Source organism: Rhipicephalus sanguineus, chromosome 1 (genome assembly GCF_013339695.2).
Source record: "Rhipicephalus sanguineus isolate Rsan-2018 chromosome 1, BIME_Rsan_1.4, whole genome shotgun sequence".
Classification (NCBI taxonomy): Eukaryota; Metazoa; Arthropoda; class Arachnida; order Ixodida; family Ixodidae; genus Rhipicephalus; species Rhipicephalus sanguineus.
The window spans coordinates 146542474-146561856 of record NC_051176.1 but is presented as its reverse complement, the minus strand read 5'-3'; the positions used below and the strand labels follow the sequence as shown (position 1 = coordinate 146561856).

The following is a 19383-nucleotide window of genomic DNA, read 5'->3' as shown; positions in this document are numbered from 1 at the left end:
TAGAATAAGCTCGAGTGTGCGCGTCTTGCGCGCAATCTTAACAAAACAATCTACAATGATCGCGAAGGTTCTCGAACAACGAGGCGCGGTTCGCGCTGAGCGTTGCTGACAGTCTTTGTGGCCGAAAACCGAATACAGCAAAAGTGATAAAGAAACGCACGTGGCAATGCCCCCCTCTGAAAAAAGCATCGTCCCGATGCTTAAAACAGAACAGGCCAATGCATGCAACAATAAATAATAAGAATAAAGCAACAAAGTACAATAAACAATAAGCACAAGAAAGAAAGCACAATAATAAAGCAAAATGACAGTCCTCAGATTCGCTAACGTGCGTAATATGGTTTGAGGCGCACGACATGGACGACTTCAGGTCGTGCACGGCGCCGCTGAGAGTTCGTAATGCCATCAGGGACAACCTCGTAGTCGAGTGCGCCGAGGCGTCGAAGTACCCTGTACGGTCCGAAGTATCGTCGAAGAAGCTTCTCACGGAGTCCCCGTCGGCGTATTGGCGTCCATACCCATACACGGTCACCAGGTTGGTATTCCATGTGGCGTCGTCGAAGGTTGTAGCGGCGGCTGTCAGTCGTCTGCTGGTTCTTGATCCGTAGGCGAGCGAGCTGTCGTGCTTCTTCGGCGCGCTGTAAGTAAGCGGCGGCGTCGAGATTTTCTTCGTCGGTGACGTTGGGTAGCATGGCGTCGAGCGTCGTCGCCAGGCTTCTTCCGTAGACCAACTTGTACGGCGTCATCTGCATCGTTTCTTGGACAGCCGTGTTGTAAGCGAAGGTCACGTACGGAAGGATGGCGTCCCACGTCTTGTGCTCAACGTCGACGTACGTGGCCAGCATGTCGGCGATGGTCTTATTTAGACGCTCGGTGAGGCCATTGGTCTGTGGGTGGTAGGCGGTGGTGCGGCGGTGGCTCGTCTCGCTGTATTTGAAGATCGCCTGAGTTAGGTCCGCCGTAAAGGCGGTACCTCTGTCTGTTATGAGGACCTCTGGGGCGCCATGACGCAAGACGATGTGCTCCACGAAGAACTTGCCTACCTCGGCGGCACTGCCTTTGGGCAAGGCCTTTGTCTCGGCGTAACGGGTGAGGTAGTCAGTTGCTACGACGATCCACTTGTTGCCGGAAGTCGACGTCGGGAACGGCCCCAGTAGGTCCATCCCAATTTGCTGGAACGGCCGGTGAGGTGGTTCGATTGGCTGCAGAAGCCCCGCTGGCCTAGTCGGCGGTGTCTTCCGTTGCTGGCAATCTCGGCAAGTCTTAACGTAGTGGGCGACGTCGGCAGGAAGGCGTGGCCAGTAGTATTTTTCCTGTATCCTCGCGAGCGTGCGGGAAAAGCCGAGGTGGCCCACCGTCGGGTCGTCGTGCAGGGCCTGCAGAACCTCTGGTCGCAGTGCCGAAGGTACAACGATGAGGTGGTCGGCCCGGGCCGGAGAGAAGTTCTTTACGAGGACGTCGTTTTTCAAGAGAAATGACGCCAATCCCCGCCTGAATACTTTTGGAACAACGGTGGTCCTGCCCTTGAGGTATTCCACAAGGCCCCTGAGTTCCGGGTCGGCTTGCTGTCGTTCAGCGAAGTCGTCGGCACTTATGGTTCCCAAGAAGCAGTCATCATCGTGGTCGTCCTGAGGCGGTGCGTCGACGGGGGCACGAGACAAGCAGTCGGCGTCGGAGTGTTTTCTTCTGGACTTGTAAACGACTGTAATGTCGAATTCTTGAAGCCTTAGGCTCCACCGTGCGAGGCAACCTGAAGGGTCCTTCAAGTTGGCTAGCCAACACAAGGCGTGGTGGTCGCTCACAACTTTGAAGGGCCGGCCGTAGATGTAGGTGCGAAACTTTGATGTAGCCCAGATGATGGCCAGACACTCCTTTTCTGTTGTGGAATAGTTGATTTCTGCCTTTGATAGCGACCGGCTAGCATAACTGATGACCCTTTCGAATCCGTCGGTCTTCTGCACAAGGACGGCGCCGAGTCCTACACTGCTTGCATCGGTGTGGATTTCCGTATCGGCGCGCTCGTCGAAATGCGCAAGTATCGGAGGCGTCTGCAGGCGTCGTTTCAATTCTTGAAATGCCTGAACTTGCGACGTTTACCACCTGAATTCGACGTCGGCCTTCGTGAGTTGCGTCAGTGGCTCGGCGATCCGTGAAAATTCCTTGACGAAACGTCTGTAATAGGCGCACAAGCCGAGAAAACGGCGTAGGGCCTTCTTGTCGGTGGGTGTCGGGAAGTCAGCGATGGCAGCTGTTTTCCGCGGGTCCGGGCGAACACTATCCTTGCTGATCACATGACCCAAGAACAAGAGCTTCTCGTACGCGAAGCGGCACTTTTCAGGCTTCAAAGTGAGTCCGGAGGTCTTGATTGCTTGAAGTACAGCTTCAAGGCGCCGAACATGTTCGTCGAAGTTTGAGGAAAACAACGACGTCGTCCAAGTACACGAGGCATGTCTGCCACTTCAAGCCGGCCAGTACTGTATCCATAATCCGTTGAAATGTCGCAGGTGCCGAGCAAAGACCAAAAGGCATGACCTTGAACTCAAACAGGCCGTCTGGCGTTATAAAGGCAGTCTTTTCTCGGTCTCTCTCGTCGACTTCTATTTGCCAGTAACCAGTCTTGAGGTCCATCGACGAAAAGTACTTTGCGTTGTGTAATCGATCCAGGGTGTCGTCTATCCGGGGAAGGGGATACACGTCCTTCTTCGTGACTTTGTTCAGGCGACGATATTCGACGCAAAAACGGAGAGTCCTATCCTTCTTCTTCACTAGCACCACGGGGGATGCCCACGGACTCTTCGACGGCTGGATGATGTCGTCGCGTAGCATTTCGTCGACCTGTTTCTTCACGGCCTCCCGTTCTCGCGTCGAAACCCGGTAGGGACTCTGACGGAGTGGTCGAGCATTTTCTTCTGTTATAATGTGGTGCTTCGCAAGGGGCGTTGTCGGACCCGCGATGACGACGAAAAACAGTCCTTGTTTTTCTGCAGAAGGCATCGAAGCTGTTGCTGTTGGCGAGCGGGAAGATTTGGGTTTACGTCGAAGGGTGGCTCAGCTGTTGGGGTAGTCGTCGTAGCTTCGTCGTAATCCAAAAAAGCAAATGCATCGCTGACGGCCAAGATTTCTTCGATGTATGCAATCGTCGTGCCCCTGCTCAGGTGTCTGTATTCTTGGCTGAAGTTTGTTAGCATCACGCTTCCTTTTCCTTCGTGCAACCAAGCAATGCCCCTTGCAACGCAAATGTCAAGGTCTAGTAGCAAACGCTGATCGCTCTCGATGACACCTTCGATGTCTTCAGCTTTTTCGGTGCTGACGGGAATTATGACGCTGGAGCGAGGCGGAACGGTCACCTGCTCTTCTATCACATTCAATGCATGCTTCCCTGCCGTCGCGTGGGGCGGGAGCGCTTTGTCTGAGGTTAGTGTTATCGAATCAGACCTCAGGTCGATGACGGCGCCGTGGTCACTTAGGAAGTCCGTTCCAAGTATCACATCCCTGGAGCAGTTTTGTAGGATTACAAAGCTCGCAGGATAAGTCCGGTTATTGATGGTGACTCTCGCCGTGCAGACACCAATCGGCGTTATCAGATGGCCTCCAGCAGTCCGGATCTCGGGGCCTTCCCAAGCAGTGCTAACTTTCTTCAACTTTGCTGCGAAGGGCCCATTGATGATGCAATAGTCGGCTCCAGTATCGACGAGAGCGGTGACGTTGTGGCCGTCGATCAGAACGTCGAGGTCACTAGTCCGTCGTCTCGCGTTGCAGTTAGGTCGTGGCGTGGGGTCACGGCTGCGTCAGTGTGTTCCGCTGCTTTCATTTTGCGTCGTCGGGTCTTCTTCAGTCCACGAGATTTCGTCATCAGGGGTCTGTCTGGTTCGCGTCGTGTTCTGAAGGTTTCGTCACGGCGGCGTCGTCGGCGGCGGAGGATCTTCGGTAGTTCGTCGTACAGCAACCGCACCTCCATCGGTTGCTGCCCTTAGTTTTCCGGATACGGGCTAGGCGACCGGCCCCGGTTTGGGCCATTGTACGGCCGGCGGTGTGGTGACATGTAGCGGCCGGGCGACGGAGAGCGGGAAGGTCGTCGTTCTTGCCACTGTGTTCCGGTGAGGTAGTCGTCAATGTCGCGCGGCCGTTCGCCTTGCTGCGGGCGTGGCGCGTTGATGGCGAATCCGCGTAGTCCCATCTGTCGGTACTGGCAGCGGCGGTATGTGTGGCCGGCCTCTCCGCAGTGGTAGCAGAGCGGGCGGTTGTCGGGGGCACGCCAGACATCGGTCTTCCTTGGGGTGTTGCGCTGGCCGACAGGTGGTCGGTAGGGCGTCGGTGGCGGCGGCGGCGTCTGGCAACGGTACTGCGGCGGTATGGCGTCTTGGCAGGGGCGTGGAGGAGGAGCATGACGGCGGGCTGCAGCAGTATAGCTCATAGCTTGCGGCTGCGGCTCTGCTAGCTGAGGCGCGCCGAGTGAATCCTGGATCTCCTGGCGCACGACGTCGGCGATGGACTCTACTTGAGGTTGCGACGAAGGTAGAATTTTTCGCAACTCTTCTTGCATGATTGCTCGAATCGTCTCACGAAGGTCGGTGGGTCCTAGGGCTTGAACGTCGGCGTAGCTTGCAGCCGAGAAGCTGCAGTTGTATTGCCGTGTTCGCATCTCAAGCGTTTTCTCGATCGTGGAAGCCTCCGATGCAAATTCAGTGACCGTCTTCGGCGGGTTCCTTATCAATCCAGCGAAGAGTTCCTGTTTGACACCCCGCATGAGGAACCTCACTTTCTTCTCTTCGGGCATACTTGGGTCGGCGTGTCGAAACAGGCGATTCATCTCTTCCGTGTAGATGGCAATATTTTCGTTGGGCAGCTGCACACGGGTCTCCAGCATAGCCGCGGCCCGTTCCTTGCAGACCACGCTCGTGAACGTGCTTAGGAACGTCGTACGAAAGAGATCCCACGTTTGTAAGGCGGATTCTCGGTTCTCGAACCACGTCCTCGCGGCGTCTTCTAGGTAGAAGTATACGTGGCGCAGCTTGTCCTCGCAGTTCCAGTTATTAAATGTTGAGACCCTTTCGAAGGTCTCGAGCCAGGTCTCGGGGTCTTCACATGGCGAACCATGGAACGTCGGCGGCTCCCTGGGTGGCTGCATCACGACCATTGTAGGTGGCAGGGGGTCTGTCATCGTCTCGGCGGTCGATGTGACGGTCTTCGGCTGCCTGGCGTTTTCGGGAAAGAGTCCATACTCTGGTTGTAGTCCCTTCTGCCGGCGGCTGGTTCGAGGATCCGGGTTGTCCTTAGAGTCGTCTTCTTCGCGGCTTGGGCTTGGGTCAGCGCTCCGCGGTGGCGTCCAGATCATGAAGCAGCACCTCCACCAGATGTCACGTGGTCGTGATGTCGACGAACACAGCAGTCGGCGTTTGTAGGATGAAACTGTTTATTTGGCCGAACTTGTGGCCGGAAAATGAAAACGAACTACAGCAATGCACGCTGCACAAAGATAGCGGCGAACAGGGCGTCGTCCGTCGATCAACTGACAAGCGGTGAAGCGCGTCGGCATTTAAACATGTGCCGTCGAATATTCCAGTGTTATCGCTGGCTGTCGTGCAAATTCTAGAATAAGCTCGAGTGTGCGCGTCTTGCACGCAATCTTAACAAAACAATCTACAATGATCGCGAAGGTTCTCGAACAACGAGGCGCGGTTCGCGCTGAGCGTTGCTGACAGTCTTTGTGGCCAAAAACCGAGTACAGCAAAAGTGATAAAGAAACTCACGTGGCAATATGAAGTTAGCCCTTTGAAGCATGAACATATTATCCCAATATGGCTTTTTGGGCTAGTTGGTTGTCCCGCCACGGTGGTTTATTGGTTATGGCGCTCGACTGCTGACCCGAAGGTCGCGGGATCGAGTCCTGGCCGCGGCGGAGTGAAGGCGAAAATGTTTGAGGCCCATGTACTTAGATTTAGGTGCACGTTAAAGAACCCCTGGTAGTCGAAATTTTCGGAGCCCTCCACTACAACGTCTCTCATAATTATATCGTGGTTTTGGGACGTTAAACCCCAGATATTATTATTATTATTGGGCTAGTTGGTTAAATGCATCAAAAGGTACCATATAGCGCTAGCAGACAGGGACGAGGAAGACAAAACGGGACAAGGGCTACGGGATAGTGCTTGTCCCGTTTTGTCTTCCTCGTCCCTGTCTGCTAGCGCCATGGTACCTTTTGAGATATTTATCCCGACTGAGCAGTCACTGGGAATAATTATCAAGCTAAGGAGCTCAGCAATAATAATAATTCTTGGGGTTTTACACCCTGAAACCACAATATGATTATGAGAGACGCCGTAGTGGTGGGCTCCAGAAATTTCGACCATCAGGGTTTCTTTAACATGCACCTAAAGATAAGTACACAGGCCTCAAGCATTCTAGCCTCCATAAAAAATGTGGCCACCGTGTCCGAGATTCGATCCCACGACCTTCGTGTCAGCAGTCGAGCACCATAACCACTGGACCACTGTGGCGGATCAGGACGAACTCATTAGCAGAGCAAAAAAATTATAAAGTAATGAATGGCTACTTAACTATATTCTTGATGATGCAATGCATATGGGGTATTCAAATACTACATACATAGGCATAGGTAATACGACAGGGACTGCACAACAAGGCTAAAATGTGCATCCACTAGTATGTCTACTGAGGACATCGGTAAGCGCATTCAATATTTATCACATTTTGCATCACAGGCCTTAAAAGTTTACACATACAGTCGTCAACCAATTATTCCGAAACCAATAACTCGAACATATTCAATTATACATGAGTAGCTACACAGCACCACTGACTCAAACCCCTAATGCAATTCATAAGGGCAACCAAAACTTCACACTCCTTACAGTGCACTGTTCGATAAGCCAGACTTTGCCTGAATGACCACACACTAATTAAGCCACCAAGGTGAGCACAAAGAAAAAAAAGTTAGTCATGATTTTTAGCTGGTGTGCCCTCAAAACTAAATGTAGCAATGCCAGGTTGATGTAGTAGTCACTGACGTGCCAAAATGATCTGATGAGGCTTGCCAAGCTGCCAAGTTGTCAAGGCTGCATATATAATTTTTGTGTATCTATGTCCAGCATTTGTTCCTTTACATGATTAATAGTAACACATGACTTCAGGACACTTCAATGTATGCTGTAGCAGCTTTTGCAAGCGGCTTCAAACAGCACCAACTCCACTCCCCATATAGCGACATGAAACGCTCATCGCAACAAACTAAAAAAACTGAATGGCCTTTCAAGTCACACTCAAGTGCATGTGTGTGCCAAATCATGTTGACATGCTTTCTTTTTTTTTTTTTTTGGCTACTTGAGTAATGCGTAACATTAAAAATACAGCAATAAAATTTTTGGGCCAATCAGTTATCTCAGACTCCCGATTACTGAGACTAACAAGCAGCCATTGCAAAGTTTACATTACACTTTAACAACTGTATTTGCATACATTTCATGTACTTTCTCCCTAAATTTGCATCTGTGGCAAGTTTGATTCTGACATCCTTTCAGTGTAAAGTGTGCCAATGCAACATTTGTCATGCTGATACAGAAATTGAATCAGCATACCTCAAGCATGTATACAGGTTCAACTGTATTAGATGCTTCACAAGTTCGTAAAAGAAAAGCTATGTTTATGGGCCAACAGGCTCTCAGCTGTAACATGAAAAAAACATGATTAGCTAACCACATGTTGAAACCACACAGTAATTTTTCAGAGTAGACGCACTGTAGTATAAAATATGTACATATTATAGTAAAAGTAAATAAGGTCAGATGTTTCCTAGAATGAACAAATGATTGAAACACTTGAGGATACAAGCAAAGTAAAATCCCGATGATACTGGTGTCAACTGTACGAATTTCGGTGTGATGTGAATTTGCAATATTCGCCAGCTGAAATATAGTACATGCAATACACATGTCAGCTCTTCCCAATGCACTGCCATGCTGCTGCAGATCATAAGAACACACAAGCTGTGACCCCTGCAGCAGAAGATTCAGTGAAGTGTCTGGTACTGTGGGATGCTGAATGCTGTATTTGCCAGGTCGCCATGCAACTGGCTTCGTCACCTGGTTGTGCAATCTCTCATTGGTTGCCTTGTCAAGTGGGCTGGCCTTGTGGGCTGCATCATTATTTCGAGTTCCATCGATTCAATACTGCCACAGGGTTTGTGCAAGTTTCATGGTTAAAAAATTTAAAGGTATTTAAAGATGAAGGCACTGTGAAAGCTTTTTCAAAGGTGCAGAGCAGCACACCATGTAGAACTTCCTTACAATAGCAGCATTTCGAAGACACTTTAAAGACACCATATTTTTCCAGCATATAGCCCACACAAAATATACAGAAAATTCAGAGCTAAAGTCAGGGTTCAGGTTATACGCAAGTTTCGGTGCACAAATTTCTTCACAGTATTGCTTCACAGTAATGCAAGGAAGGCAGCTTTGCAACAAAACAGATGAACAGGAGTGCAGAACATAAGTACGAAATTCTATCACTATTCTATCACTGTCTCTGAAATTGGGAGTTTGCCGGGTCCATGCTGATCCACCACTGCAGTGAATCTGATTATCTTTAAAACACACTGCATGAGGGATTACTATGTAGAGGTTGGGGGGTGTTCTTGAGGCGTGGTCAAGCCACCCAGAGAGACTCTGAGAGACTCGGAGCTAGCTAGCAGAAAACACAACCCCAGCTCAGTTAGGCCAACTAGGTCAGGCCCAGCTCGGTCAGTCAAGCTTATTCAATCACCGCCAGATAGTATATACCCATTTAGAGGGTGCAACAATACCGCCACAAATCCCACGTGAATAGTGCCCTCTACATCCCTCCTTTTGCTAGTGAAGAAAACAAGAAATACACAGCCTTTCACAAGTCCAGTCAGCGAGGTGTTTCAACACACCATCCAGAACAGGTGAACCGTCCTGGTGATGGCCCAGGGGGCATGCATGTAACTGACGAGCCACTGTTGCTACAGTTAAACCTGAACATAACGAAACTGAAAAATTCGCGAAAAAACAGGTTTTCATTGTATGCAGTTCGAAAATTCGAAAAAGAAACGCACAAATTAAACAAAAGCGGAACTGAAGGCAGAGCTCACCCAAAAGATTTATTTAGCACCAAAAAACTGTGCTATTTTGCTCTATTGCTTGTTTGTAAGAGATGGCAATACTGAACATTCGTAGGACATCAATACGGCACTACCCCGTCAGCATCTAGCCATGGGCTCCAAGATAGGCTCAGGCAACGCGCCGTCGCGTTACTGGAGCTAATCGCGGAGGCCACGATCTAGCGAACCCGCAGTGAGGCGCAAGATGGCAAAGCACATGACGAGTCGACCTCCGAAGATCCATCGTTGTCGTCACCGTGGTCTCGGACAGTTTTCACCAGCGCCTAATCTGATACCTCGTCGGTAGCGACGATCCAGTTGTCCGCATCAAAAAAATATTAAAAAGCTGCACGACATCAGGGGAGCAAACGACACAGATACCACGGAATATTCGGTAAAGCACTCCCCATAGGCGGCGTGGCCCCACATATACGGTGCGAACACAAGGCGTAACGACACAGAGCAGGGATTTTCTTTTTTTTCTTCTTTTTAGTGGCGTCACCTGGCGTCATGTTAACGAAGTGCAGTTCAAAGACTTTCGCAACAACCGAAGAGTGGCGCTGCCAATGCAAGAGCCGTTTCCATCTTTTTAAGAAAGCCGGCGCAGTTAGCGTGGCGGCACCCGCAAGTGGCTGGATGAGGTTTGAAGGGAGTGGGGGGAGGGCAGGGCAATTTTGGATACGCGTGGAAGAGTGCGCCTGCTGCGGCAAGAACGCCGGATCGAGAGGCGCAGGCCTGCCAGCACACCTCGTGCACATCCGCACGCACCAACAAGCTCTCACCTTGCAGTCACTTGGGCTTCGTGCACGCATGTGCCGCCGCTTCACACTTTGTCGGCAGCAGGGCAGCCGCAGAAGATGCGTGCGGCTCCTGCTCGTGCCAAAATGACAAAAATCGGGGCAAAATTCCTAGGCGCCTGCGAAAATTTGTTATTTCTCCCCGCTGCCACTTTGTTACATAGAGGTCACAAATACATGCGCTTCTATGGAGTAACGGCGGGGGATAGAAAAACTTCGTAATATCGAAGAATTCGTTGTACGGAGGTTCGTTATAGGCAGGTTTAACTGTATCATAGTGTGATTGTACAGCAAGTGCTGCAGAAGTGCTGGTGACACTGTTGCGTTTGGGTGGTGTCTGTTGACTGGTGCATGGAGTTAGGTGTCTGCAATTTCTCACAAGGACTCCCATGGGCGTCTGCACCAAGTAGGAATGTTGCCTCTGGGCTGGAGTGAGGACAGTGGCCCATGTCCTGGTGTTGCAGACCCATACTTCTTCCCCTTTGTAAAGAGCGTGAAAGTCGTGAATGGCGTGGCATCTGCTGAAATCCAGTGCCTGGTGTTGCCTTTGCATACTGTCCCTGTTCTTGAAGTCTGACTTATGGCCAGTCAGGAGCTAGCTTAGCTGCAGGAGATGGTCGGTAGGTTCAGAGAGAGAACCCCATGAGGAGTTTAGTGGGAGTGCTGCCAGACACTCCTGGTGTACTCCTGTATGTCAGCTTGCAGCCAGCAATGGGTCCTTGGCTTTCCTCAGCAAATCCTTCATCGTGCAGACCATTCACTCTGCTTTGCCAATGGACTGGGGAAAGTAAGGGCTGCTTGTAACATACCTGAACCTGTAGTCCTTGGCAAACTCTTGGAAGGTTTCGCAGGCAAATTGAGGCCCGTTATTACTGATGACCATCTGGTATACCGTGCTTGACAAAGATACCCTTGAGCACTGTGATGACAGTCTGACAAGACATCAATTTCAAGGGTTTAAAGGGCCTGTATGCACCCTGTTATCACACGTGAAAGCAAATACACAGATGTTCTTGCGTTTTGCCCCTATTGATGCGTGGCCACTGCGACCGCTTCTGTACCAATGGCTTTCAGCACACAAAAATCAGCAAGATTGCTCAAAGGTTTCATGTACCAACATTGATGACACTAATATGCAACAACCACTTTGTCCAGCACATAAATAAAATTGCAGTTTTATTCCTCGCAGGCAAGCAATAAATGTTGCAGTCATGTGGGATGAACATGCGTGAAATTGAGGCAGCAATGAGAGTGGTGACACCTCTATATGCACTCTTCAAATGATGGGTGATGCTCACAAATATGGCCAGGCACTGCATAGTATGTGAGTTTGACACCAACACACGTGTAGAGATCAAAGTACTTTTCCTTTTTCTTGTAACGACTGCCATAGCTATTTCCCATTGAATCAATATAAAACTGTAAATGCTTACTGTCCAGCATGAGTATCATATGAACAAGAAAGAAAAGAACATAGTAACATATTGCAAAGCTTTTTCTTGTTTTCCAATTATGCAGAGCTTATTGGATGACAACTGTGCTTTCGAGTTGCACTTTTACAATTTGCAGTGATGGCCTATCGCAAGAATTAACACATGTGCTAGCTCTCGATACGGTGATGTGTTTCTGTCACAAACGAGCGCTTAATAAAGTGCGCGCGCGGCCGCTTTCAAATGGCAGCGGAAAAAACGGCGCGAGTCAATCGCTTAAGAAGCGCGAACGGCGAAAAAAACAAGCATCGAAAGACGCCAGTGCGCCGCATCCTCCTCACCCACTCGAGCCAGACGCAGACAACGCGATCAAACGCCCGGCAAAGCCTGGAAACATCTGGAAGAGAAGCATGACGCATCGCCACGCGACGCCGCCGCGATTCGAACCTACGAGAAAGCTCTCGCCCTTTCCATAGGCTTGGCTGTACTACACGCCGAAGAACCCTACCGACGCTTCTAGAAACCGGGGAAGAAGGGATAGAAGCGTGCGATGACGACTAGACAGTCAGTAAAGAGGTGAAGACAGGAGTGAGTCAGTCGGCCCGGATATGGTGAAGCTATGCTGAGTGTGGCTCCGTTAGCCAAAGAAGACGTGGTTATGATGGTGTGCGGCCAGTCGATCGTCGATCTGGAAGAATCGAATGACGACGCCGTGTGAGACGTGACAAGTTACGACTACGGTTGAGCTGCGACAGACACCGCTGGAGTTGGCGTGAGTGTTTCCTTGAAGACAAGCATTCGATTACCGTCCAAGTATTGTGGACTGGATACGCCATTGTATATTCAGGACTTTAACTGTCATTGAATAGTTGTAATGCATGCGATTGCATTTGTAGCGTGTGATCTGTTTGTTTAGTTCCCGTTGTGTAAACACCATCTGAGTTATATTGTCAAGTTGTAACTGGTACCAGCCGAGTGTGCATGTGTTTGTGATATTTGTATTGCCTTAACCGAGAATATATTTCGTTTTCGTTTGTGTTATCGACTCTCGGCTCTGACTCGGTCTTTGGACCACAACCGGCGTTCGCTGGCGCACCAAAGGACTAGCTCTAAATTGTCCGCGCTTTCGTGGTGCATTTCGGGGGGCCGATACGTCCGCCCATGGAATCCGCCCGGCGATTGCCAACCCGTTTAACGGGATCAGTGACAGTTTCCAAGAAAGAAATAAAAGCAGATAACGATCATGAACTTCTGTAAACATAAGTTGATAATTCTAGATGAGCTCCCACTCCTTTCATCATTATTTTTAGCCTTCTAAGTGTTTGCCTAGAGAAGCAAACACTTAGAAATTCTTTCAGCTGCAAGTAAATTAACTTTTCCGTGATTTCCCCTGTGTTTTGATGGCACAAATTTTGGGTAACACAAATATTTCCTGCTACCTTGTCAGATTTGTATCACTGAGATTTTTACTCAAAATCTTTGCTCACACACGACCTTCATAACCACCAGCCTCCTTGAAATTGCCTGCAATACTGGCTGCACATGTTGCAGAAACTGGTGCTGCACAAGAGCTGTGGCAGTGTGGTGGCATTCAGATTCGGTTAAAATATTTATGGCAGTACGTCTGACCGATGACAGTGTGGTGAAACGTTTGTAATGTAACCAAAGCAGCAGACATTAAGCTGGGACATGAGCAACAAAACTTGCATGGTAGCTGCATTTCCCTGCACAGCAGAGCACTTTGGACTGCAGAGAAGCATGTAAAACAAGTTATAAAGACAGCCACGTTACCTCAATGTCCAGCCTGCTTGTGAAACCTTGGACAGCTGCTTCAACATAATCGTTGTATTCTTGAGCCGACGAGGAAGTCCGGGAGCCCTCACCAATAACAAAGGATGTTTTTCGAGTTGACTTGCGTGATCCAGCTGCATCAGATGCTCCAGACACCTTTCGGTTTGACGAAGACTGCGTAAAAAAGACATCTTTCAAACTCATTCCTGTATAGCCAAATTGCACTGAATCACAGGTCATAACGCCAAAGAAATGAGAATCAATATTCAAAGGAGATTACTATAGTTGAACCTTGTGCATATGTTTCTAAAAAAAAGATAAAAAATCCGGGAAAAAAATGTGCTCTCCGAGAAAATATACAATCCTAATTCACTAAAACATCACACAGTTTATCTTTATAACGGTATCACGAACGTTGGCACAGGAAAATCGTACAAAACGGCAATGTATCAACGAGGCTTTACTGTATTCTGGGTAGAACAAAAGACCAAGGAAATAAATCTTGATGATGAAAAACAGTTGGTTAAACACAAATAAAAAATACAGTGGCGCTGGTATCCCACATTATAAAAAAGCAAATATGAGAAAAAAATGACAATGGTGATAAATGATGGGGTTTTTCAGCACAAGGTCAAAAAGCACTAGATGGTCTTCAATGGGTACTGATCAATTTTTAAAAAAATGTTAATATTTTTGGTGTATAAGGCCATGCAATAAAATAGGCAGGTATATATAGCATCACTAAGATTTCAGCAAGGCATACAATACTTGATAATTAAGGCTGGTATATAGGTTCTGGTTAAAACACAATGCACCACTTTAGAGTGGTATCTGACGAATGCCATGTTGCTCAGGCTTGCCTTTACAATGGGAGCAATGGACAATGTAAAGAAAGGATGGCAGCAGATCTAATGCACCCTGCTGAGATCTACATAAAGCAAAGCTTTGTTTATCATAGTCATTCTTGCCAGGTGCAGCGCTTCTTTTACTCCACATTTACTTTCTCATGTTTCATTTAGGCCCTATGTAGGTGGATACCGTAATGCACCTTTGAATGCAACCAGCATTACAGAAGCTCCAAGAGGCAAGCTGGGTTTCTGCACTATTTGTTTCAGGTACCAAACCTACCAAGGGAGGCACATACCACCCACGCAGCTGCTGACATCTAAGCAGGTAGCAGAATGCATGTGAATGCATGTGCAAAATTTGTCTCGCAGTGAACATTTATTACAGCCATACATTTAAATGCATGCAACTGTTCCTAGTAGCATTGTCCCTTTTGCGTCGCCACACTCGTCCCAAGCAGCTTTGGCCATTATGGCTTCGTCCATGAGCTTTTTTTCCTCCCATTCTGCTTTGTCAGCAAACCATCTCAACATTGACCATGCCCACATAAAGAGAAAGTCATTGACGTCAATTGTTAAAATAAAGTCTAATTTCACTCTAGAAACACAGACCCACAAGAATGCGAAAGAGAATGCTCAGACATGCCCTTCATGCTTTAGGCTTCCTTAATTTTTGCTTTGCACAGAGGAGATGCAGAATTTTTCTAGCATTTGTCAGTTTCATTTCGAACTAGCAGCGCCTTTTGGTTTCCATTGACGCTTTCAGAAAATATGTAAAGGAGACCTTGCCATATCGAGTGTCACCAGCACAAGCGCATTAGACGTATCTAATGAGGCTCAGTATCCCTCTAGTGGAATGTAGTACTGTTCGTCAAAAGAAAAACCTCAAGGTGCACATCAGCGAGATAAGTTAATATTGATGCCAGATTGCTCCACCAGTATTCTTGTATTTGGTGCTTATAGCAATTGGTGACATTTACCACACTGGCACCAATTTCAGAGGGCTAAGGCAGTGTCCAATTTGAGAAAATAGAAAGAAATATAAGAAACAGTGAAATTCAGTTATTCTTTTACCACCCTCACTTCAACATTGAGGAAGATGCAGTGATTTGATGACACCAACGGTGTAATGGAAAGGAAAGATGGCTGGACAGCAGTGGTGTAAATCCAGAAAAGTCACAAGGGGGGACACGCATCTTGTCAAGGTGGCAATTTTGTTTTTACAAATATAGGTTTTATTTTTAATTATATAAAAGTTAAGGTCATGCTTTGAAATCAAAATTTTAAAAACGAGCATGGGCGTCGTTTCCGAATCAGGAAGCTGAATCTAAGAGCACTGAGCAGCCAATAGTAGAACTGTACATTGGTGAAGTTAATTTCTAAATGTAATTCGTAAGGCCATTGCAATTTCTAGATAATATGTGATTTGGGGTAAAGCCTCAAATGAAAATGCAAGCAGTTTTTTGTTATAATGCACAAGAGTACAGCTTTTTATATAACTTCAGGTACATTCCCCATTGTTTATACATTTACCCCAAACTTTCTTGTAAACCATGTTTATGTTCACCGGTGTCTATTTTTTAAATGACGCAATCATAGTCCAGCAACAGGATTCATTTTTCATCGTCAATGGCTTCCACAAAACTATCGACATAAATAAATAATGGTATATGATCAGGGATCCTTTATTTTGCATTTATATTGCATTATTTTGCAGCCAAGCGTAATAAACATTTGCCACACGTCAGAAGTAACCTGTAAGATTTCAGAAAGCTCATGCTCTCCAGTTCCTTTTGAAACGGAAAACAGCTTTCACTTTAGTACTTCGTTTCTGCTCATTGGAAGGGCTTCAGATTTCAGATATGGTTTTATGGAGAATGCGCTATGCTTAACTGTCAAGCAATTCAAATATGCTCGAAGCTAAATCTCAAAGGGGTGCAACTGCAAGGGGTGTCCTCCCCCAGCCTGACCACAAGGGAGGGGGGGGTCAGGATCCCCCTGAACCCCCTATGATTTATGCCACTGACGGACAGGCACAGCAGACCCATTTTCTAGCTCATAATCGCTGTCACAGTGAAATAATATATAATGCCAGCAGGAACGCACAGTTTTGAATGCAGCTGCACCAGAAGGATCTTCAGTGGCCAACTTTTCAGACTCTGTAGCCTCATCTGAAGGGTGGAATGATCCTGTTTCAGGAGCACTCCCTGAAAAAGAGAATGGAATAATTACCTTACGACCTACCTGCCACAGTAGCTTAGCAGGTAAGGTGTCGCACTGCTAACCTCAAGGATGAGGGCTCGGTTCCTAGCCATAGTTACTGCTTTTCGATGGGGGATAATGTAAGAGCACCCGTGAGCATGGGTTTTTTTTTGTAGATTTAGGTGCATGTTAAAGAACCCCAGATGGTCAAAATCAGTCAGATTCTACCACTAATGTGTGCCTCATAATCATATTGTTGTTTTAGCTCATAACACCCCATAATTATATTATATAACCTTGTGACCAAGAACTAGAGCATGGGCAAATAAGGAGTTAGCAGAAATGGTGTACATAAGGAACCCTGAAATACTTTTTGAGCACTCATGCAGGTCACAGCTTCCGTATGCAGGTTTCCTATCACTGTTGACATCACACACAGGATGATGTAGGCAACACGTGGAAATGCATGCACTGCTCTAGGGAGGGCTGCACAATGGGCCACATTAATGTGTGTAATGGTGATGCCGCCGCCGTAGTTTGTGCACCCTCATTTATGTGTCCAGTGTTTCCTACAAAATCGCCAACTGCAAATATGGTGAAGCATTTGAAAAAATTGGTATAGGAAGCAAATTCCATCTTATACATAGCAAAGCGCCCACATTGTCTTGAGTGTATTTTGGGTAGTGGCAAAACAGACACCTAATACTTGCAAATGGAGAAAACTCATTCATACAGCTTTGCTGTCTCGGATGTATGAACTGTTCCGATTCACATACATCTATGAAGGCAACTAGTGTTGTGACGTGGGCTTGTTGGTATAGCATTTTTGAATAATAATATAGTGCATATAAGCGGAACACAAGCAAGGCACATAAAACATACACACGACAATTTTTTTTTCTTATTCCTTTTTTTTCGGATAGTTGCAGGAATGCAAGCAGTAACTATAGCCAACATGTACAGTGCTCACGGATTGAAATGCGACAATTTAGGTCTAAGTAATGCACGTATTTTCGTTTCCACCATTCTCATTTCATGTCGTATCAGTGTAATTTCAGTTCGAACACTTACATCAGAACCAACATAACCTTTATTGGCCAGATTCGTAGCAACGAGATGCTGTTATCTCGAGTGATTGCGTGTACCAGTCATTGTACCAGAAAATCTGGTGTGGTGTTTCAATTCGTGAGCACTGTACAACGTATAAAGCACATGATGGCCTTTAATATAAAGCAAAGAAAAGAAATAAACATGGCTGTGAGCAGAGTTGGCCTCAAGCATCCTAGTGCACTTTCCCTTTATTAAATATTAGGCAATAACACAGCAAACTGAACTGCAAAGGTGGAGTGACCAATAAGGACACAAACACATTTTTATTTGCCCCATATCTCTTGGCATCACATTGCACAAAAAAAAAAAGCCATCTGCATAACCTTGCTGAGCTAATAATACAGTCTTCATCACGAAACAGGCAGCCGAGCATGGCTTGAGTGTCTACTGCAAACTACTCACCTTGGCCACACTCCTCGGGCACCACTAGCTCCCCCAGTGCACCTGCGGCAAGTGGTGCAAAAGGAGTGGAAGCATCCTTGGCATGGCTCAGCTTACGGCTGGGGGTTCGACATGGACTTGACTTGGGTGACAATGCAGGTGCCCGTCTACCTCCACTAGACTGTTGACAGAGGGACAAAAGCTATGTAATAACATCTGCTATGCCACAGCAAAACAGCAATCTATATAAGCAATAATGGTATACAATTCAATAGGAAGGTTTAACTTAACCGCAAACAATATTCTCCACAGCAATGCTGGTAGTAACATTTTGAGTCAATTTTTCTAAGCAAAGTGTTTTCAAAAAGCACTTTAGTGCTACACAAATGAGTCATGCACAGAAGATGTTTAAAAGCTTGTACATTAATGATTATGTAACTGCCACCCCATCAAATGAGCAGCTTAACTCTTTCTGTACTGCGCCCATCAATCGATGGTTTGAATTACCGCTTTCGAGACATTCCATGCCATTCACAGACACACTGTGCCATCCAACATGAAGGGGAACTATAGTTTTCTTCTTTATGTAGTTTGTTTTTTTCCCATGTGGCCTTGATTTTTGAACGCGCTCCAAAGTTGCGCGATTGTCTAAGTGTAAAGTGAAAATGGCCACCACCGGATTCGGCGCGTGTGTGCTTCGCAAGATCGCAGATATTGGCATTCCGGTGTGTTTGTGGCTGATTTTATCGATTTAACGAGCAGCAGCGAGTCTGAGGATGCTGCCTTTTTGTCAGACTGACTCTGTAAGCAACCACGATGCAAACCAGCCGTAACATCAGTAAGCTTCGCTTTCTGCTGTGGGCTGTCTCAGTTAATGTTTCGGCACCAGCCTGCCAGGATGAATACTTATAGAAATTGTAAGAAATGCAACTGCAACCAGAAAACCAAGCAGAAAACAAGAGTTTACTGCAAGACATAAGACGTTGCGCTATGCTTTACATCGAGGAACTGCTTTGCCAGATGAAACGCTCAATTGTAGTGCTAACAGTAAGATTTTTGTCGGGGAAGTTCTGTTCAATGAAAAAGTTTTGAGTTTTTCAGAGATGGTGCCTACAGCATGGCAGTACATTTCGTATCTCGTAATTTCTGTTATATTTTTTTTCTTAGTAGATAGAAGCATCTTTATAAACTCTGTTCAATTTTGTCCCACAATTTTAATTCTGGCAATTTATATCACTCGCATAACATGCATCTCGTTAATAAAACTTGTATGCATGAAAAGTTCATTCTCCTTTCTGTTTTTGTATTACATAAAATATTAGATGCAGTAGTTCCTTCAGCAAAAAAAATCTAGTGTAAGCTACAAAAAACGCCTATTTTTTCCCCAGCAGGGAAAGAGTGAAGCAACTACGGTTGGTCCCTACTATATCAGCTGTTTGTCCTCTCTGCTTATGTTCAGTGCCACATGTACCACATGGTGTTACCAGCACTAGCAACACTGCTAATGCCATCCTGGTCACTGGTAACCCAGTATTCCATGAACCAGGGGATCTGAAGCTGGGTTCTGTGGGTTTGAGAAGCCAGAAGTATCTGATGAGTACACGTTAAAAACACAGAATAAGAATGCCCAATACTATTTAAACAAAATGAATATAGAATAGCTAAAAAAGCACCTAGAAGTTCTAGCATGA

At 46.9% G+C, this 19383-nt stretch overlaps 1 protein-coding gene across 3 annotated transcripts in view; it reads right to left on the bottom strand.

The window, feature by feature from the left end:
• LOC119399743 (neuropathy target esterase sws) overlaps positions 1-19383 on the bottom strand; it is a 210073-nt gene that overhangs the window by 169053 nt on the left and 21637 nt on the right. For all 3 annotated transcript variants that reach the window (XM_049417014.1, XM_049417015.1, XM_049417013.1), the window contains exons 10-12: positions 17714-17873; positions 16106-16206; positions 13155-13328 (exon numbers count right to left, since the gene is read on the bottom strand). In XM_049417014.1, coding sequence (XP_049272971.1) covers positions 13155-13328; positions 16106-16206; positions 17714-17873 — 435 coding nt within the window. The remainder of the gene's footprint in view (positions 1-13154; positions 13329-16105; positions 16207-17713; positions 17874-19383) is intronic.